The 21,516-nt window shown below is 39.7% G+C and overlaps 1 protein-coding gene across 2 annotated transcripts; it reads right to left on the bottom strand.

Annotated features, from left to right (window-relative positions):
* Nucleotides 1-557: 557 nt before the first annotated feature.
* Lk6 (Lk6 kinase) lies at nucleotides 558-20,921 on the bottom strand. Of its 2 annotated transcripts, none has more exons than XM_064691948.1 (6): nucleotides 19,814-20,921; nucleotides 5,628-5,807; nucleotides 5,041-5,552; nucleotides 4,747-4,969; nucleotides 4,471-4,681; nucleotides 558-4,398 (listed from the first exon to the last, which is right to left on the bottom strand). In XM_064691948.1, the coding sequence occupies exons 1-6, from the start codon at nucleotides 20,013-20,015 to the stop codon at nucleotides 2,019-2,021; spliced, it is 3,708 nt and encodes a 1,235-aa protein (XP_064548018.1). In that variant the 5' UTR covers nucleotides 20,016-20,921; the 3' UTR covers nucleotides 558-2,018. The 2 variants fall into 2 exon arrangements, with proteins under 2 accessions (XP_064548018.1, XP_064548027.1); XM_064691957.1 differs by lacking the exon at nucleotides 19,814-20,921 and adding an exon at nucleotides 14,447-14,959.
* Between the last annotated feature and the right edge of the window lie 595 nt (nucleotides 20,922-21,516).

Below are 21,516 nucleotides of genomic sequence, written 5' to 3'. Positions count from 1 at the left end.
TTTTTATTGTATTTTATGCATAGCAATATTTAGATTCTCTTTTAAATTATTTTTTGTTTGTTTGTGGAAGTATTGTTTTTTGTTTTTGTTTTGTTTTGTTTTGTTTTTTTTTATAGTTTTTAGTTACAGTTTTGTTGTTTGGAAAAATAGAAGTATGTTCTTATGTATACAATTAATTGAGGCGCAAAGCATTCTGACATTCTCCGATCTCGTTGGGGCGTAAACGTATGCAAAAAACAAAATCATTATAATAATAATTAAACAAATTTCTGTCTCCCTTAACCTCTGTCTACTACTTTTATTAGTTTTTTTATGTAGTTGTTGTTGTGGTCGTGTTTGTTGTTGTTGTTGTTGTTAATGGCACAGCGTCAGTTGATAGTTTTTCTTTTCTTTTTTTTCTTCTTCATTCTTCAGGTGCATTTTACATTTACATTTTATATCACAATTTTTTATTATTATTTTTATTTTGTAATTAACACATGTTTTCCATTTCATCAATATTGTTATTTACGCCCAGCAAAAAACCTGTTGAGCAATGTGTCAAGAATTCTCTCTGCTTTTTTTTTTGTTTTGTTTTGTTTTAATAAATGTGTGTGTTTAGTGTTGGAAAAGTTGAAATTTAGTTGGTAAAAAAGTGTTGGGATATGCCCTTTCAGAATTTGTTAGAACACTCAATACGCGTTTAACATGCATGTTAAAGGAATGGGAATTTGTTTTTTTTTTGTTTGATGTTTTATTTTTTTAACATGAATGTTAAGCGCATATTAAGTAAAATTGCCTGAATGGAGTTTAAAGCAATAGTCAGCTATTTTATATGCAATTGTTTAATTACATTTAATTATTCCAAATAAATATAATAAGCAAATTGCGTATAAAATAGCTAGGAATTCTAGGAAAAGTCCAATTAGGCAAAGGCAAAGTCTGTGTACATGTATGCTTAAGTGTGGGACTCGAACTTTTGTTCAGAGCCCGTCAAAAATGTAACTCAGTTCTTCAACTTTAATGTTCGTTATGATTTCTTTCTTCTTTTTTTTTCATGCTTTTTGTAACAGTTTTCGTTAATTGAAATGAAAATTGTCAAAAATTTCAACGGCTTTTCGTGTGTTCGTGTTGTACATTTTTTGGTTTTCCTTAATTGTTTACAAATTTTGTTTATAATTTATATATTTCGGCCAAAAACAGAAAAGAAAACATTTATATGCAATAACTTCGGCTTCTTCTTCTAGTCTCAACAGAAAAGCACAAAAAGTTAACATTCTTTTTTTGGTGGCAACTGGATTTTCTTTTTTTTCAAAAATAGAAATATTTTCTACGTTTAGTTGTTGGTGTATGTATGCGTGTGTATGTGTGTGTGTGTGTGTATAACTCGCTTAAACACAATTTTCGTTCATGTTTTTGTTTTTATTTTCATAATAAAAAAATTATAGCGATTAATTACATGTTCTTTTTTCACTTTTTTAAATCTTTTTTATAAAAAAAGGTTTTGTTTATATATTTGTTTTTTTTTGTTTTTTGTTTTTTTTTTTCGAACGACTGTTTGGTTTTTTTTTCGTTTACTTTCAAGATCAAACAGCTTGTTGTTTGGATTGCTTTTTTAAGGCGCTCTTTGCTTCTCTTCTTCTTCGTATTCTTTCAGCTCATTTCTTAAGGATTTTATCAACACAATTTTAAAGTTTGGATTAAATGAAGATGGAATTCCAAGTAGTTTCTTTCTGTTAACAGTTATTGTAGAAAGTTTCAAGAAATTGTGTATTGCAAATGAATAATTATAGTCTGTTTGCTATTTTTGTTTGTTTGTTGTTTTGTGATTTGTATATAAAAAAAAAAGAATTATACAAAGAAAAGGAACAAAAAAAAAAAAAACGGGAAAAAAAGAAAACATTTAACATGTTTCTTCTTTTTTTTTTTGGCCAAAACGCCGCAAGAGTTTCCACAATTTCGGGCCAAACATTAAGCAGCCGACGCCTGCTCACAGCTGCTCTTGTTGTTGTGTGGATACAATTGTTCCAGCGCCCGTCTTAGCCACTGGCCGTGGCGGGCTCACAGTATACGGACAAGTCACCGGGTCGCTGCTGCTGCCGCATGCGCCGTTGCAGCAACAGACTCTCGCTGGGCGGCGACAGACCTATGCCCAATGTGGGCGGCTCATCCAACAGATGCGGCGGCACCATCGATGAGTGCGCAAAGCGCCCGGAACCGATGCGACCAGGCGGATGCTGCTGCTGCTGTTGATGGGCGCGTTGCATGCCTCTGGGCTGGTTCAGGCCGCAGCTGCGCATCGGCGCATAGACGCAATCCTGACGCCAGTTGCGTATCTGCGTGGCGGGCGAATGCTCATCGGATGGTGGCGAACCGCCGCTGCTGCTCCCGGCGCTGTTGTGCCGCTGCTGCTGCGGCTGTTGCTTTACCGCCAGCGGTGGCTGTGGTGCTGCGGTTGGCGCCACTTTGTAGCCAGCGGCACCGCCGCTGTGCGAAAAGCTGCCCAAATAGTTGCGCTGCTGATTGCCATAGTGACCGCCACCGCCGCCGGTGCTAAATGGTGGACGATATTTTCGAAAACCGCCGGCGGCAACAAGTGTAGGCTGCTGCGGCTGCTCCGATTGATGGCTGCTGCGATAGCGCCAGTTCTCTAGCCGCTGTTCGGGCCGTGGTGCTATATAGCGCTGTTGCTGCTGCTGCCGTTGCTTGCGCGTGTAAGCGTTGCAAATGGCAGGCGGCGTGGCCTTAAAACCATTTTCAGTTAGCTTCAGCTCGTGCTCATCATCATCGTCATCATCCTCGTAATCGTCATCCTCCTCATCAATGTCGGCGTCCTCGTCATTTTGATATGCATCCAATGAAAAGTAAACATTTCGCTGTTGTTTGTTGCTGTTGCCAGCAGCCAGATGTTGCTGTTGTTGCTGTTGTTCTGGCTGCTGCTGCTGTTGTTGTTGTTGTTGTTGTTTGCCAAAAGTCGTTCGCATTGTTGTCCCCTCAGCTGCAGTTGCCGGCACTTTTGTATCATTTACATTGTTATCATCATTTGGTGGGCATGTTGCACTTGCTGCTGCTGCTGCTGTTGTGGTTGTTGTTGTTGCTGCTGGCACTGCCGCTGAGTTGACAACAATATTTGCAGTCTCATAAATTTCAGGTAGCTTTTCATTTAAATCACTAATACTATCCAATAGTTTAACATAATCATCATTATCATCATCATTATCGTAATCGTTAGCATAATCGTTATCGCTTTCATTGCCAGTTGGCTGAACGCCGTTGCTGCCATTCATTTGCGTTGTTGTTATTGCTGTTGTTGTTGTTGTTGTTGCTGCTGCTGCATTAACTGGTATTGGTTGCTTTTTGTTGCTGCTGCTGTTGGTGATTGTAGTAGCACTAATATCACTTGATGCTGCTTGTTGCTTTTTAGCCCCATCAACATCATCGTTCTTCTGCCTCGCCTCATCCTTAAACATTTCTATCTCCTGCGCATTGTTGCGCATTGTTGTTGTTGTAGCAAATTCGCTTTGCTTCGATTTTTCCATATTATCAATAATAATCTTATCCTTCTTCTCCTCCTCTTTCTCCATTTTCGGCTCCTTCTCTACTACCTTTACCTCTTCGTTCTCATCAATTTTAGCTTTCAATTCTTTTCGATTGTCGGCTTCCTCCTTCTCCTTCTCCTCTTCCTCTTCCTCCTCCTCCTCCTCGTCGTACTCATCTTCTTCAGCTATGTCATCCACGCGCTGCTGCTGCTCATAAAGATAATCATCGCCCTCATCTTCGTCCAGCTCGCGCCAATAATGCTTATAGTGCTGATAGTTCTCGCCTTCTCTCTCCTCCTCACCCAGCTCATAATCTTCATCATCATCCATCTCGTCGCCCTCAGCCTCGCTGCCAGTATCATGGCCTGTTTGGTGATGTTTCTCCTGCTGCTGTTGCAGCTCACGTTGCTCCTGATAGCGACGCGTCGCCTGCGCCCACTCATCATCGACACCTTCGTCCAGGCGTCCAAAAGCTTCCAGCGCCTCATCATCATCGTCGTCCTCCTCATGCACATTAAGCGTCTTAAAGCCGCCACTGTTATTGAATATGCCGGAGGCATTCCTTGAAGATTGACGACTGAGGCTGCTGCTGGCGTTCCGCTGAGCCGTAGACAAGCGGCCGCCATAACTAGACGATGAGGAGGCGGCGGCAGCAGCTGCTGTTGCCTTGCGCTGCGAGCGGCTGCGTGTGAAATGAGCCGGCGGCTTTGGATTATAATTCTCATCGCTATACGCATCCATGTAGGCCTGCGACGGCTGATAGATATTCGGGCGCTCCTTCATATAATCGTAGCGCATCGAGAAATGCTGCAGGATCACACGCTTCACGGCCATTGCAGACTCGGCAAACTGCGAGATCTCACGCGCAGACTGATGATTGCTGAGATGGTGAGAGGAGGTCAGGCAATTATAATTAATGTATGCTATATTTAATGGATAAGTCGAACCCTACCGTCGTATATTATTGGGCGTTTGAAGCGCCTTGTGGCGACCCGCCTGCTTGCTGACTGGTGGCTCCTGTTCGCACATGCGTATCCAATTATGATTGAGCACCGCTTCGGCGCTGAGACGCTTGGATGCCTGCTTAACTAGCAGACGGCAAATTAAATCTTTGGCCTCATCGCTCACAGCATGCCACTCGGCTTCCGGAAAGGAAAAACGTCCTGTGATCAAAGAAAATATATAAATTAAAATCGTTTCAAAGCTAGTTTTAATCCGCTGGACATACCCTCTTGAATGGACTCGAAAAGCAGCTCCTGGCACGTGCGACAGTTTTCACCGCGATTCCAGCCGCAATCCTCGCCGCAATTGCCTGAAAATGGCGGATAGCCACAGAGCAAAATGTACGCAATAACACCCAAGGACCATAAATCGCAGCGCTTATCATAATAGTTGGCCTCGCCGACAAACAGATCGACAACTTCGGGCGCCATAAACTCGGCGCTGCCGACCTGTGAATATGCCAAAATCGATTAGCAATCAGGAACAACTATATATGTATATTAATCCCTAGCTAACTCACTGGTGTCATTAGCTGCGGCGTGGCGGCTGGCGATGATATGTCCGTGGTGAACTTAATGCCAGAGCCCAAATCGAAATCACAAATTTTAATTGGGCACAACGAATCCGTTTTTACGCACAATATATTCTCTGGCTTGAGATCACGATGAGCAATGCCCTTCTTGTGCAGAAAATCTAAGCCGGACGCAATCTCTTTAATGATCTGCGCCGCCTCATGCTCCGAAAAACAGATATGCTCCTGGATACGTGTCAGCAATGGGCCGCCATTAATTTTCTCAAAGACCAAATAGAATTTCTCATCATCCTCGAAGAATTCGATCAATTGCAAGATGCCCGGATGTCCCTGACAGTGATGGAATGTCTCCACTTCGCGAAAGACACGCGCACGCGCATGTCCCGGTATCTTATCGATAACCTTCACGGCATACTCCAGATCGGTGTAAATGTTAACACATGTCTGCACCGATGCATAAGCGCCCTCGCCCAGTATTTCGCCCGTCAGCTTATACAGCTCTAAAGTGAGAAAAGTGAAATCGGAATTCATTAGAAAAGATCTTCGAGAAAGAATTGTCATATAAATAGACTTGCCCTGAAATGTTGACGAGTGCAGCGAGGAGCTGATGCGTTTTTTACGCCTCTTCTTCTGCATCTCCTCCTTGTGCCGGTTGAGCTCCGCCTGACGCTCCACTTCGGTCATATTGGGCGCTTCGCTTGACTCGTTGCCGGACACATCTTCGCTGCTGTAGCGCGTTAGCTCATTCTGGCCGTCTACAAAATTAAAGAATTCAAGATATTTGTTATTATAAACTCAAGTTTAAAGAAACTAACTAACTTATTTGAAATAGGTAGAGTGTTTGGGAAATATGATGAAATATCAAGCGTTTGATCTTTATCTATGATAGGGCTGATTGCAACTGCTCTGCACCAAGTTTGAAAGCGAACTGAAGCATTTGCTAAAACTATTGCGGACCAAACTGTAGGTCCAAAAATTAATTTCGTTATACACAACAAGATATGTTTATAAAAACAAAATTGTTGTTTACACTTTATTTTATATCACAATGTTTATTAGGTATTCTTTTTTATTCACATGATTAACCGATTGCTTTTGATTTTTAATTCTCGTTTAGATTAGAAACTATAGATGCATATATTTATTTTTATTTTCATTTCCTTTCTACTTAATCGAACTTCAAAAAATTAGAAACTATAGATGCATATATTTATTTTTATTTTCATTTCCTTTCTACTTAATCGAACTTCCAAAAATTTTCTTCTGTTTCGATCATAATTTGAAACAACGTGTAAACATTTTGTCGCTTATTCTGCTATTCAACTCGTCGTTTGAGTCACCTTTTTTTTTTAAAGGGGTTCCTACTCGGTTCGCCGTAGGCAGCTGCTTGCAAATAATGACGAAATCGCCTTTGATGGAATTAAAATACCATACGAAATTAGAAATTGCACCATATAATGCTTTGATTTACATATGAAAGAAGCGAAATGTTGAATAAATATTTATAAGGGTAATAATAAGTAATGAAGAAACATAGCCAAAACTAGCCGAAAGAAAGCAGCTTTAAAGGTATTTTAAATAAATAATTAGAAAGATATTGAGTCTGGGAGAGCAGAGAATCTAGTTCAATTCATTGCAAAAAGAAAATTTAATATTTCAAGTAAACTTTACTAAAAACTAACGCTAAGTCAGACTTTTTTGCAATCATGAAAATCGCATAGAACGGCAGCTTAGCTAACGGCAAAAACAGTATGTGCGTATTGTTTTAGTTGTTGTCCTGAGCATCGGTGTGTTCAAAGAACCACACACGCGAATTTATCTAACTTGTTTATATGTATATGTATATACTTAATAGTGTCAATAATGTCTTTTGTTGAATCATATTTTATCAATAATAATCAAAATATACCCCAATAAATGCCAGTGTAACTTTCTAAACATCTGTTGCTGCCGTCCATCTCGATAGCTTCAAAGCGTGACAATTTAATTTTTTGCTAAAATAATTATTACCTAGCCTTCGATTTCGTGGGCTAGCGTTAAATCGAGATTCAAGAAATGTTTATCAAATTAACCAACAAGTACTTATCAGTTGACAATTGACTACAACAGAAATAAATAGACATGGCATCCCATTGGGCTTTGGCTTTGGCTTTGGCTTTCCGTTCGCTCGGGGCTGAACAAACAGCAATATAAATATTTGCGCACATTTATCGGCGACCACTTGCCAGCCATATTTGTATGCCTATTTTCAAGTTTTTATCAATGCATAAATGTTTATAAATAAACGAGTATATTGAAAAATAATATACATACATTTATGTATATATTATAGATAGATCGCTATAGAGCGAGTACATAATTTTAGCGCAACTGCGTAGAAAGCAAATCGCGTGTCGTAAACAACTCGCCTCCGATGCAAAAGCGAGCCAGTAAAAATAATATGAAAGAAACAAACAAAATAAAAAAATAAAATATGTAAAATTCAAATAAAATAAATGCTAAATAAATGAAGAGAGCGCGGCACAACGGAAGAGGAGGAGAGTGAGCAGCGGGGGCCAGTGACTGAGCAAAGCCTGACAGTAATTATCACAATAATGTTGCTTGTAATGATCATCATAATGATGATAATGACAAAACGAAGGCGACGCATTTTTGCGTATCTATACTCTTGGAAAGGATATTATAATTTTTACATGTAGTTTGTAACGCTTCGGAGAATTCGGCGATGTGACTATGTTATACATATATGTATATGTATATATATATATATATCAGTATAAATCCGACTACCTATAGCTGCTATAGGAACACAAGGTAATATATAAATATTTATACAGCTCTTTATCAGCAATCGATTGATAGCGGATTATTTTCATAAAAACCTGCGTGCAAGGGTATTTGAACTTCGGCGTGCCCAAGATTTTCTTTTAATTGTGATCATAAACCAGGCACACGAATCGGTTGTGCGTTCAATGTTCTATTTATAGATACCATGCGACTTACGAGTCTGTCTGGCCACTTACTTAAAGGCGTATAGGCAGGGGGAGGAGCAAGAGGAGGAAGAAGACCAGGAGGGGGTGGGGAAAGCAACTGACAGATCGCTGGCCCAGCCAATCGCCAATCTTCAATTGCATTGCAAATGCAAGGCGCAATCAACACAATATGCCGTGGAGTTCAATGGGGTGTAGTTGAGTTATGGGCGTGGAGGGGGGGAGGATGGTAGGGCAGGATAGGGTGTCCATAATAATAATAATAATAAATCTAATGCTAATATGCATTGTTACATTCTGTTGGACTTTTGAGCGCCAGAGGTAGTTGGCCTTTAGCGAGTGGCTCGTGATGTTGTTGTTGAGACGCATAATAAAATAAATAAACGACCAGAGGAGCCATTCAAGTACTTGAGGAGTATATAGATGGTGTGTATAGACACACACACACACACACACACGCACGCACACACATAATTGGATAGGGCTGCACAACAACAAAAGCTCGCATCACATGACAAGATCATTGAGCCTTATAAAAAAAAAACAGAAATGCAGTTTGAATTTCGTGGAACGCTTGAAATATATATTTAAAACAATAAATATTGCATATAAAATGATTACTTAAATGAATATGAATGAATAAATACGATTACTACAATTACAATTATTCACCCAAGTTAATATTTCTCGGTCTCGATCTCGATCTCGATTGTAACTGCCAGAAAAAGAATTTTCCAAAGCGATCAGTGATCAGCAATGAAATTGGAAGACATTCAAATTCAGTTTGCTTATAATTTAACATTTTTTCACTCTTAGCATCAAGCAGATGGCAGATGTCAGAGTTCATCGAAAGGTCTCCTTCATTTTCTATAGATACAAAGAACTGAAGGCGATCAATCATTCTTATCGCATGCTTTATAAATCCACTTGTCAATCACATACACTACACGTACATGCCATATACTTAGTATATATGATTTTCTTGTGTGACCCAATTTCTTTCTAGACATTCTCTTGTATACTCTTCCGCCTTCTCGACTGCTGCTGACTGCCGGCAGCAACTATTTCTCTAGAACGCAATATACGCGCAAACCGCGTTGATAAACAAATACTTTTAAATATTTAGACAAGCTTTCATTTTTATTTTCTAGATTTTCCGCCTTTTCTTTTTGGTTCCGGTGCAGACCCAACCCCCTCCCTCCCCCTTACGCATCCAATCGTCAATTGGCGGACGTCACACACAGTTGCTCTCATCGAATGATATTGCGATTATAAAATTCTTCTCGTTTTGTTGTTTCTTTGATTTTGATTTTAATTGTGTCTCGCCTCGAGTGAAATTTTTGGCTGAAAGCCCACCAAAGTCTACATCCCCCGAAACGCGTCATTCTGCCATGCTGCCACGCCCAGCGCACACACGTTGCTTGCGCCCATTTGACGCGCACACACTCACGCACACACATTCGGTCCTATCTAAATTTAAATTTGGCCTAATTAGTGCGTTTTTTTTTGTTGTTAATTCTTATCAATTACGTAAATTAAATTGTGGCAAAAACAAAGACGCGTGCTGCAAGCAATAATAAAAATATATCTGTACATTGTGTATTCTTCCTCTTCTTTTATTATGTATTTTCATTGCTTTCGTTTATTCGTCGGTTTTTTGTTGGCGCCTCTTGTGATATTTTTTTGCGCATTGCTTTTGCGAATTTTTCTGCAAATCATTTTGTTTATTTGGTGCATATTCTATTTTTCTGTTCATTTTCCACACGAACCAGTTTTTCTAACGATTTGCTGTCGTAGGAAAATTAATTATGATAAATCGCCGGCGATTTGTTGCCAAAAAAGCTGTTGACATTTTACATGGATTTTCATCTGCTTCGAATGATTTCTGCTTTTGCATTCTTCTAGAAACTATTTAAAAGTACGTTTCCCTTTCTAGAAAAGTGAAATGCATGCTGAAAACTTTTAGTTTCGTTTCTTAGCATAAAATTATTGTAAATGAAACCGTAATCATTTTATATTAATTACCAATTAGAATTAGCCTAAGATTATGAAAGCTTCTCATGGAAATCTTCAAATTGTGCAAAAACATGTCAACATGTTTTTCTTATAAATTGAATTTAATTGTATGCGACACGTGTAATAAATAGATGCAATGCTTCTCTATATGATTGATTAAATCAGAAGCTAATCTTTCGGAAGACATCACCTGATGTCTTTATTGCATCGATTGGGAGACGGCTTATGAAACATGTTCATCGTATTTCATCAGCTTGTTTTTAGTCCAAAAAAATAAACACCTCAAAAGTCTGGACATTTTTTTTGTTTTTGACGCTAGAGAATCATTCGATGTTGCCAGCTTATCTAAGAACCGGGAGAAGCGTTAACAGTTTTGTATTGCTTTTGACCTCTCGCATTACCGATTATCGAATCACCTTGAATGTGGTTCGGGAACCCTATTATATATGCATATATAGTATATATACACTACGTAAGAGACCCTATTGCGAAAAACATAAAATGAAACAGCTTGTCTGTTATTTTCTTTTTACTCGTCGAAGCCGTAGAAAACTGAAACTAAAACAAGCTTAAAAATAGTTGTTGTTTTTTTTTGTGTTTTCATCTTCTTTCTTTCAGTCTGAAATTTCTAGCTCTTGAGTCAACTTATCTCTGACGTGTTTGCCGGCCGGTATCGGATCGTGAAGCGGGGAGCGGGAAGGGGCGAGAGCATATTGAGACCTGAAGCCGTCAGTCGTCGCGGCCGTCGGACTATCAGGTTCTGGCTGTGTCTCAAGTTTGCGGCATGTTCCGCGACTCTATTTAAATTTATTGCGTCGTACTCTCCTCCCAGCACCCAAAGTTGTTTTTCTTTTTGCTCTGAGCCGCAAAAAAAAAGTTCATTTAAATATTTGTAGAACAGCAGATAAAGTTTTATAATTAAATAAATAACGAAAAATCGAAAGTTTGCAAGTTTAGTTGAGATTGTTTGACCCAACGAATACCCTGTACACAGTGAAAAAAAAGTTCTCAACAGTTTGACAAAGGTCCTCCTTGATTATGGTTTAATTGTAGGTTTTTGGGATGGGAAGAGCTGGCTGAATTCTAGATTTATATACCTTAGGGAACCGAGTAGAGAGTCGAGATTGTTTGACTAACGGAACACCCTGTACACAATTGAAAAACGGTTCTTAACAGTTGGGCAAAGGTCCTCCCGTGATTATGGTTTTATTTACGATTTCTGGTATAGCAAGAGTTGGTTGATTTCTAGCACAAAAACACCTTAGAGAACAGAGTAAAAGGCTTCAACGCTTTATTTTACAAATGAAATGAAATTCTTTAGCGAGCGTCTACTGTCAACTTCAAGTGGGTTTCTCCCTCTATAAGCAAACACCCAACCACACAAATGTTTAGCTCAACTTACCCTTGATAACAAGGTTTTTTTTTACCGCTTAGACAACAATATTAGCCAGAGTTCTATACATGTATGTATATGCCTCTCATTCATTATTTTTGTTTAGGGTGTTTGTTTGCTGAGCACACACAAAAAGCCCAGAGGAATGAATAAATAAATTGTTTTCGCTGCTGCTACTGCCATATTTTTGCATTAAATTGCCAGAACAACTCTATAAACAAAACTATGCAACAAATATTTGCCAAGAGATTGTGTCTACGTATACACGAGTGGGATATGTGGGATATATAAAATGCAAGAATTATTAAACTGCGTTTCAGATATAAGGCCATAAATAGGCTGTACAAAAAAAAAAAAAAAAAAAGCAACAATAACAATAACAATTGCTGTCATGTGTTTGCCCAAGAATTGCAAACTGTAAGAGTTGTTGCTAAAGGCCGCGCCTGTTGCTTATTTTTCTAGGTAGAACTGATGATGCAACATGTGGCAAGTAAATAGAACATTCTAGTTTAAAGCGAGACGTAGATAATGCATTTCAGTTTAGCCTGGGTTAGGAAACAAACATCGAAGCCAAATAAATGCCAAGAATACAGGAATTAAATGACTAAAAAACAGCAACAGAGTGTTTGAAAAACTTTTCCACAGACTACGAAATTCGTTTAGTATACCCTGTAGTTTATATGGGGTATAGAAGAGTTGGGCAAATGTATTAATGCGAGCCCCCAGAGCCTATAGGAACTATAGACAACAAATAAAATTAATGATAAGGGGGCAAATAAGTTATTCCAAAAACTTGTTTTTAACATTAGAAACCTTTTTCTTAAACAAAAGCATATTTACTAGTTATAATATCTTCGGCGTGCCGAAGATAGCCCTTCATTCTAGGTTTAATATTTATTTTAACTTTTCCAATAACCCAATTTACTAAATTAGTTAGAAGCAGCTATTGTTGTTTATAAAATTAAATAAATAGCAATAATATTAGGCTATATAACAAGAAAAATGCTCATAAAGAACACGAAACAAGGTCAGACTTTGAAAACAAGTCTCTTAAAAATAAAAAAGCAGAGAAGAAGACGAAGTAGTAAACGAAAATAACGCTTGACTAATATCAGCTCATAAACTCAGACGATCTGATTGCGCTCCTCTTGAAGCACAAGGCGTCTGCCAATTTTTAATTGAAAGCCACTCCCCCACCGCCTCTCGTCACACCGGCTTATCAAAACGAAGCTGATAGGAAAACGACAATCAAACGAACATAACTTGAAAGCAAATTATGAAAAGAAAATAACAAAAGAACCTTGAAACATTTTAGTTATGCTGCAAGTAAAGTGCTTTAAACAGTAATAACAATAATTAAGAAGAAACAGAAGAAGCAAAGGCAAAATAAAAAGCAGAGTATGAGCCAGAGCGCCAGAGAGCACCGGTACTCAAGATTAACAAAGCGTGGCAAAACGAAATTTAAAAAAAAGGCAACAGCAGTAAACAAATTATATTGTAGCAAAAAAATGTAAGCAAAGCAAAAAGATAACTTAAAGCAAGACAGTTCCCAATCGGAAAACACATGCGGCTAGATGCGAGAATGGAGCAGCAAAAAGAGCAAAGACCATTCAAAGAGCAGGTCCGATACACGCGCCGCTCTCTTTAGCTGTCACGCTCTTTTGCTGCTGTCGCTCAATCTCATGGTGTGTTACTTCATACGGGCAGCAACAAACACAAATCCACCAGAAGAAGAAGAAAATTATTGCGCCGCCGAATAAAATTGTAAAAGCAAAAGTTGAATAAAAATGGCGAGAAGTAAAAGAAAAGAGCAACAAATAAGCCGACCGGCAAGGCAAGGCGTACGCGGGGTGCGCCAATATTTGTGTGTGTGTGTGTGTATGTTTGTAAAAACAAAAACAACCAACTAAAATGCATAATTATATGAAAAGGCAAATATGTATACAATCACTAGCTCGTACACATATATGTACATACATACAAAGAACTGATATTTGTATATTTGTGGCTATGCCTGCCGGCACAACGCTCAAGGTCGCCAATTCTGCTATGCAGGGGGTGTTAGGGCGCTGCAGTGTTTGCCTGCGTGCTTTCTCGGTGTGTCTAAGACAGAAGAGAGGGAAACAGAAAAAGAAGGCACGCGCTACTGCCTCAACTTCCTCGCTCACTTCATTTACGCCTTGTTCGCCCGCAACTAGACTTTCGTTGAGCATGTTTGCTGCAACGCAATTTCGTATTGGAACGTACAGACTGCTCTGGCTCAACGGGGCTGCTGCGAATGGTAATTGGTAGGGTTGCCATGGCTGACCAAACACAACTGTTCGAAATAAGAAAAAATAATTTATGCAGACTCAAAGGTCCGGGCCTCCAGATTTTGGAATTGAAACTAGTTACACTTGGTAGAAATAGAAATTATTTCTAATATTAACAGTCTTATTTCCTTTACACCCATATCAGGTGTTCGTCTGTAGCGATTTAATAGCTCAGCTACCTTGGAATAGAACAGCAAGCCATTGGCCCCTCCAGTTAGGTTATAGTTGTAGTTGCCAAGTATTCTAATTGGAATTGCAAAATGTTGTTTACCGTTTGTTGTACTCATGCATATGCATAGCAAAATATTCACAGGCCATTTACTTTTTTCCTTACTTTTTTATGTTTTCTCGCAAAACAATGGGAGTAGAAAGAATTAAATATAATAGTAGCAGTAACAAGGAAATGCAATAGCAGAAGGCAGAGCAAATGCCAAACGACACACACACACACGCGCACTGAGTTAGCGGAAAGGCAGTGAATGAAACAAAAGGAAAACACAAATGCAAAACCGGCATTTTAATCGAATTCTGTTTTAGAGAGCACACTTATTAATATCCCCATACGTATGGATATGGGATATATGTATGTATATGTGCTTATGTACATATACATATATGTATGTACGTATGTACATAATCTACCACTTAAAGCTTCTTAAAATGTGTAATTTTTTTGTATTTACCCAACATGTTTGTGGTTGTTGTTGTTGCTGCTGCTGTTGCTGTGCTTTGCTTTTAGCCGCAACGCAATTTATCTAAGCAACGCCCGCTGCTCAGTCAACGTCGCTGCTAGCGTCGCACGTTTTTTGCTCTTTTTTTTTTGCGTAGCTAAAAACTGCTTCTACACTTTTTGTTATGACTGTTGAAGTAATTTTTCAAATTTGTTGTATGCAATTTTAAAAGGCAACCGTCATCTTTAAAGCAACCACAATTCGATATCGAATCGAACGAGCGCTGATGAATGAACGTTGCCGAAAACACGCGGAAAAACTTTAGCTACTGAATGGTTGTGGGAGAAGACGACGTGGTTTTTTTTTTTGCTTTTTCTGTTGTATTGCGGCTGCTGCGGGAAATAGTATATATATGTGCGCGAATGTGATAAAACCGAATGGTGGAAAATATATAAAACAGAACAATTCTTAAAACACGGACGAAAATGTAGCCGGACTGTCGTCGCGCGGCGCAAACGAGGAAAGAAACAAACACGCGCCGTCGAGCAGTCAGCAGTGTCAGGCCCAGGCCAGGCGGCAGCAGCCGAAAAACTAACTCAACGAGAGAACGCGTCAGAGAGCAGCTGTGAGAGAACAATAGCACAGAGGCAGGGCACAGAGCGTACAACACTGCGAGAGAGTGCCAAACGCATTTCTAATAAGAGTATGGGCGAACTGCCCGCTGTCTTGTAATGTAACGGGTAAGGGCGAAGGTGTAGAGCGTTGGAATATTAATGTTCAGCTTCGTGCTCTTTGCACGTGCCAAAGAGCGAGTTAGTGCACGCTGACGTAGCAAATGTTTGTGCATATTTTTTGTGCTTACGTGACTTTTTTGACACATGAAGCGGTTTAAGAAATATGCAATAAAAACATATGTACACATTGCGGTTACACCCGTTATGTCAATAAGTACACATGTATATACGTACAATGTATGCAAGCGCTTTTGCGGTTTTTGTTTACACAATAAATTTAACATTTTAACCAAATGCAAAAACGAACAGCCGGAAGCAAAGTTGAGCCGGTTTTAAGAATTTTTGAGATAGACATTTGCTTACGAGTCTTCAAGCAAATTGCAGTAACAAATGATTGAGTTGGGGCCAATAAAAACAATCGAGTACTTTGGCATGGAAAGTTTTTCAATTTGAATCAATTTAGAGAGTCGATGTGGGATATCTAAAAGAATCTCCACAGCGTAAAAGAGTGAAACTGAATGGCGTATGAAATTTGGCAACATGGCATGGGCGTGTGTGAAGTGGGAAGCGAAAGATGATGGCAGATCGTGTTAAATGTTTAACGAATTTAAATTGCGTTCTATTAAAAATAATGAAATAAACATTACAAATACATAGGCAGACTAAAAAAAGAGCGTAAAAGAGAGAAAGAAAGAAAGAGAGCAGCTGACGATAACAGAGGGAATATTGGAGACTGACATAATCGCAGCAGTAAAGCACGTTTTTTTGTTTTTGTTTTGGGTTGGCCCCGAGAGAGCGAAAGGAAAGCCACAGTATAGACGCGCAGACCGACAACCAGCTGAGCCAAAAGGCGACAGCCGCTTTGTCGCTGCAGCTCAAAACACAAACAGCAAAATAACAACAAAAGCGACAAGTGGTGGCCACAACACAGCCGTACAGTGCAGGACAGAGCGGGCGGATGAGCCGAGCAGACACTGGGAGAGAGAGAGAGCCCACTCATTGGGCTGCGCATTGAAAAAGACCGGTATGACCACGCAAAAAGCAGACAACGCCAGCAACGAATGAGCGAGTAAAAGACAAAAATGAACAAACAGACACGGCGCTGCCACTCGTTCGCTCTTTCTCTCTCTCTCACTCTCTCCCTATCTTTCTCGCACTCTTGCTTGTACCTGAATTGAAGTGTGCGGCACACATACAAGCACAACATCACGTAGGCTTCTGACGTGCTGTTGAGGGCAGCGTGAAAAACGAGGTTAACGCAGACATCGACACCACTATATATACAAATACACGCGCACCAATATCATCGCCTGATGTGCGAATTGCGTTCAAAAACAAATAAGTGGAAGGGCAAAAAGCAAAGCAAAAACAACAAAAACACTTCTTTTTTATGGTGCTTTGTTTTCTTAAAAGAAAAAACGACAAAACGAATAAATATGTTTGAGGCTGGGATTTATTTTCCTTTTTTTTTTACATTGCACGACAGCAACAGCGTTGCCATATGCACGAAAAAACTTTGCAGGGCAGCGTTTACATTTACATATACCCACGTTGCTTGTGTGTCTGTGGGAGGGGGAAGGGTGTTTGTAGCAGATGCGTGTGAGAAGCTGCACGTACGCACGCAATTTTTGGGTGCTTGTTGTTTATACAAAACAGACAACTAGTGTGCACGAGGTTGGTTCTTGATAATAATGATGATACACTTTATACAGCTTGTCTGCCACTCATAAAACGTGGCATAGACCAACGCACGGTGGCAATTGGCCAAGCAACCACCCACAAAGTAGTCGTCAAATAGCGATGCTTGCTCACATATGCATACATACATATGCAGCAACTTTCATTGTTGCTTGCGCGAAAATTGTAAAATAAATTATCGGCACAGCGACAGACGATGCCTCCGCCTTTTTCCCCACCAAATCCCGTTTTATTCGTAAGGCGCGTGTATCCAACATGCAGCTGCAAATTTGCTGAATATACACAGCGCTTCACCCGTCCCTCCCCCCACACACACACAGCCTTCACTTCAATTGATATGCATTCAGCTCAGTTAAGGCGCTGATAAACGTGGTTTTTATTGTTTTTTTTTTCTCTCAATTTTTTTTTTTTTTTAAGTTTGTCATCATCAACCTCTGCCGCCGCTGCTGTTGCACTAGTGGCAGCGCAGTCGCTACACGTCAGCAGACGTTAGCTCGAACTCGGTCAGCGTTGCTAGCAGAGAGCGGGCGGCCACAGCGCTCATCGCTTTGTCTTTGTTCGCACTGTTCGTTCATTTTTGTTTGCTCGCTTGCTTTGGCTGTCGTTCTATTTTGGGTTGCTGCTGCTGTTGCTGCCGCTCGTTGCAGCGGCAAAGTGCAATAAACGTCATCAAGGTTATGCGCTGTCGCTGCGCTGCCCGCGTCGCTGTTGCAGTTGCAGTAGCTGGTTGCCGCAGCGCTAGTTTCGCTTTACAGTTTATTAACACTTTGATCCGTTTTCATTTGTTAAGCTCTTTGCGTGTTGAACAGCGCGCACAGTGAATCATTTTGTATTAATTGCCTGAACACTCAGCTAAGATAGCCATGCATATGGCCGTCTCGCTTGCACGCGTTCAGCTCATTTTTATATGTATTTCACAGAAATGCAAATGAATTTTGTTAATTTGTCAATTCCGGAAATAAGCTTCGGCGCGCAGCTAGCCCAAAAGCAACAACAATAATTCATTTCACGCTGCTGCCCACACAACGCCGCGTCCTACCCCTTACCTCCACCTCTTCCACTTTCAAAAAAGACTTGATAGGCAACATTCTGGGAAAGTTTCTTCGGTTTGGTCTGCGCGTCTCTTCTGAGGGCAGCTGTTTATACGCGGTGCGCATTTCCTTCCAGCTGTTAGCCGATCTACGAGGCAGAGACAGAGGGGAATACGCACTCTATCTTATCGCTGGCACTCTTTAATTTTCATTTCCCATGCTCATTGCATAGATAAGCCAATCGTTTATTAATTTTGGAATATACGCGCACTTGGTACTTGGAAGAAGGATTAATTGAAGTGAGACTCTTTCGGTTGGTGCTCAAGAGATAAATGGAGAGGCCTTTAAAGGCCAGTGGAAGAAAGTCCAATGTTCTTTAGATAACAAAATAAAACGTAGGATAAAAATAATAGTCTTATAAAGCGACATTAAGGATAACAATGCTGTATGACAAAAATATTATTAATATTATTATAATATTAATGTTGGCTTGGAAAAATTTGTGCGTAGAACGATTTTCCCTTTTAGAGATGTAACGTTTTTCTAGCTGTCCCTCATATCAAACCAAAACAAAATCATTTTCCTATGAATAATATTACGACTGGCGTGCCTCCATTTTCTTTTTACATTGCTTATTGATAACACAGATCTTATATATTCTACATTAAGGTATTTATGAAGTGATGCAAGCTTTGTTATTGACATCGCAAAAGTCATAAAAGACAATCAAGAACGACACGTGATTTGATTATATATGTACATATATAGTACATTTGTTTATATAAATATTTGTATTTATTTAATTTAATAGAGGCGACTGAGGTCTAGAAATGCATGACGTAAAGACGCGATTATAAAAATGCTTATTGTTGTTAAAACTTTTACAAGCGGCACTTGCGGTATTTGTTGCCGTAAGACCGCAAAATATGTGGTTCCCGCAGGTTTTTGACTAGGTAAAAATAAATGGTCTTAGCCCAAAATTGTTGCTTAGTTTTTCAACTTATCTTGTTCCTTGTAGAAATATTATATCAAATGAGGCATACTTAATTTTCCAACAAATATTAGACAAATTATAAAACGTCAGCTTTAACTCTAGGCACAATTTATTATAAGCTCAATGCTGGGACAAATTCGCACGCATATTTAATAAGCTGTGGCCCACTGTAGATGCGTAATTGCTTACGAATAACGAGTGATAGGTTTGCGCAAATCAATAGCTGACGTGGCACAATTGATGGGCAAATTAATGAACTTGTTGCCGAAATTTGTATGTGCGGGATATACCCTACAATTCATATTCACACACATACATATAATTTATAATGTCGAATACCTCAAGGAATGCCCAAATATACATATATATATATATACACACGCACATTTCAGCATAGAAAACTCTATTCAATGGTTTGTTGCCAGGGGCCTCAGCTGTTTGAGCGCAGCACTAAAAATATAGCATGAAAATGTATGCGTAATGGAAATGTGAAAACACACGCACACTAAAGCAAGTGCATTACGTTTCCAGAACAATTTCAAACTGAACAATAAGAAGAAGAAACAAGTGGTAGGCATTACACAAACAGGGGCATAGAAACGTAACAGAACGTAACACACACACAAGGGCAGCTAACACGCAAGGTAAAGGGATGAAGGGCGCTCTTCAGTTATGCGTCTCTCTCTCGCTCCCTCTCACTCTATTCATGTGCGTGGCAACGAGCGGCAGCTGCAAAAAGTTTCAATGCACATAGCTCGCACAGTGGCTACGAAACCACTTAAAATGCAACGAAAAAAATGTACATAAATACATTGTATATTATACGTATATTGACAAGGGAAAGCCAAAGAGCGCGAGAGCGTAAGAGTAGCAAAAAAAGGAGTTAAAATTGGAGAAAAAAAACTTGAAATTCAACACTCACCTGATTGACTTTGGCTGCAGCTGTTGTCGGTGTTGCTGCAAGAGACATTGCTGCCGCCTACGCCGCTGTCTGCGGAGCCGCTAGCGTTGTTGATTGCGCTGCTGCTGGTGCTGCTGCCGCAGCCGGTGTTGCGTCGCAGCGACGCAAACTCCTTAGCAGCAGCTGTGCTGGTATTTTTCTCTTCCAAAATGCGTTCAACCATTATTTTTGGCGCTTCGGTTTCTTTTTCCCTTAAATTATTGGCACTCACACAGTCTCTCTGCTCCAATCACACAAGCAAGCAAATGCACGCACTGTTTTTTTTTGTTTTTTATTTTTCCGGTCTAACAGCTGCAATGCTTGGGCTTGCACCTCCTCTCCGCTCTTACTCGACGCTAATAAGACACAACGTTGACGTCAACGTCGCTGCTGCGTCGTGCTCTCGCTCTCTCTGCTGCTGCGGCGATAGTTGTTGTTGCTGCGCTCATTCAAAATGGTGGCTGATGAAAAGATTTTTCTGCTGCTGCTCTGCCAAGAAATGATCTGAATTCTAGTTACTGCAGTTGATATTGCTGTAATTGCAGTCGGCGTCGTTGCGAATTGCGCAGCAGCATGAAAAAATGTTTGAAGAAAAATTTAATTTGGCAATAAAATTTTTAGCCACTGTTCTGCAGCTGCTGCTCTGCTGGCGTTGGCTGCGCTGCACTGTTGTCGGTCGGTTGTTGGTAATTGTGGTTGTTATTGTTGGATTTTCTCATCACATCGGGAAAAGCGAGCAAAAAATTGAATATTCCTTCTATTTGTTCAATTTAAATGAATCTTGCGTTTCACCTTTCCTATGTGGGGGCTTTCTATTGGGCTTTGATAGTGGTTGCTGTTGTTGTAGTTGCAGTAAAATTTGATAGAATATTGCAAAATTGCTGTTGGTTATTGCCTGGGACTAACTGTTGGTGGTGTTTGGTCGTTGTAGCTGTTGTTAAAAATTTTCTGCTGATTACAACACAAAAAAAATCGCTGAAATAGCGGACAAAAGCCGTTTTCTTTGCGTTTTTCGCTTTAAATTATCTCTTTTAGCTACCGATCCATTTTTTAACGTACGAAGATGATTTCCGACTGACTAAAATTAGCGATGCACCGTGGAAGAAATATCGAAATATCGATAAATTTTTTATTTCACAACATTTGCGATATTTATTCATTGAGGTACTCGATGTATGCATGTAAACGCAAAAGTTATGTTAGTAGAACAAAATGCATTTAATTTTAGTATTGCTATTAGTTATTAAATTGTATGCTTTGCCAACGTGTTTGCTGTTTGGCACTTAAGAAACAGCTTATTATCGATTGCATATTCTGTTAGCTGTGGAGTTGCACTCTGTTAGGTGTGGAGCAAATATGTTAAGTGGTTAGCAAACGTAAAGTCACTTCATTTTCCCGCTTACCAACACACATTTAACGCATTCTGTATTTAAATAATTACAAAATTCGGTTGAAGAATCAAAATTGCAGTATTTCTTAAATTTAGAGCACTCTCCGGTATTTCACTTTGTAGCTATGTCTTAGCTTATGACTTTAACCGCCCCCTTTTTAAGCGCCGCCCTGTGGGTGGTGCCAGAGCACGTTACAACCACCAATCACATTGTCCAGGACTTGCTGCAAGCACATTTCACTAATGCGCCTGCGTAGATCAACAAGACGGCCAATTGAAAATTTGGTTTGAAACA

The sequence above is a fragment of the Drosophila montana genome, unplaced genomic scaffold (genome assembly GCF_035044405.1).
Source record: "Drosophila montana isolate Dmon_TW-CO22-7 unplaced genomic scaffold, ASM3504440v1 contig_1505_1, whole genome shotgun sequence".
In the NCBI taxonomy this organism is placed as follows: domain Eukaryota; kingdom Metazoa; phylum Arthropoda; class Insecta; order Diptera; family Drosophilidae; genus Drosophila; species Drosophila montana.
The sequence above is the reverse complement of the archived record's forward strand: the minus strand, read 5'-3'. Positions and strand labels throughout refer to the sequence as shown.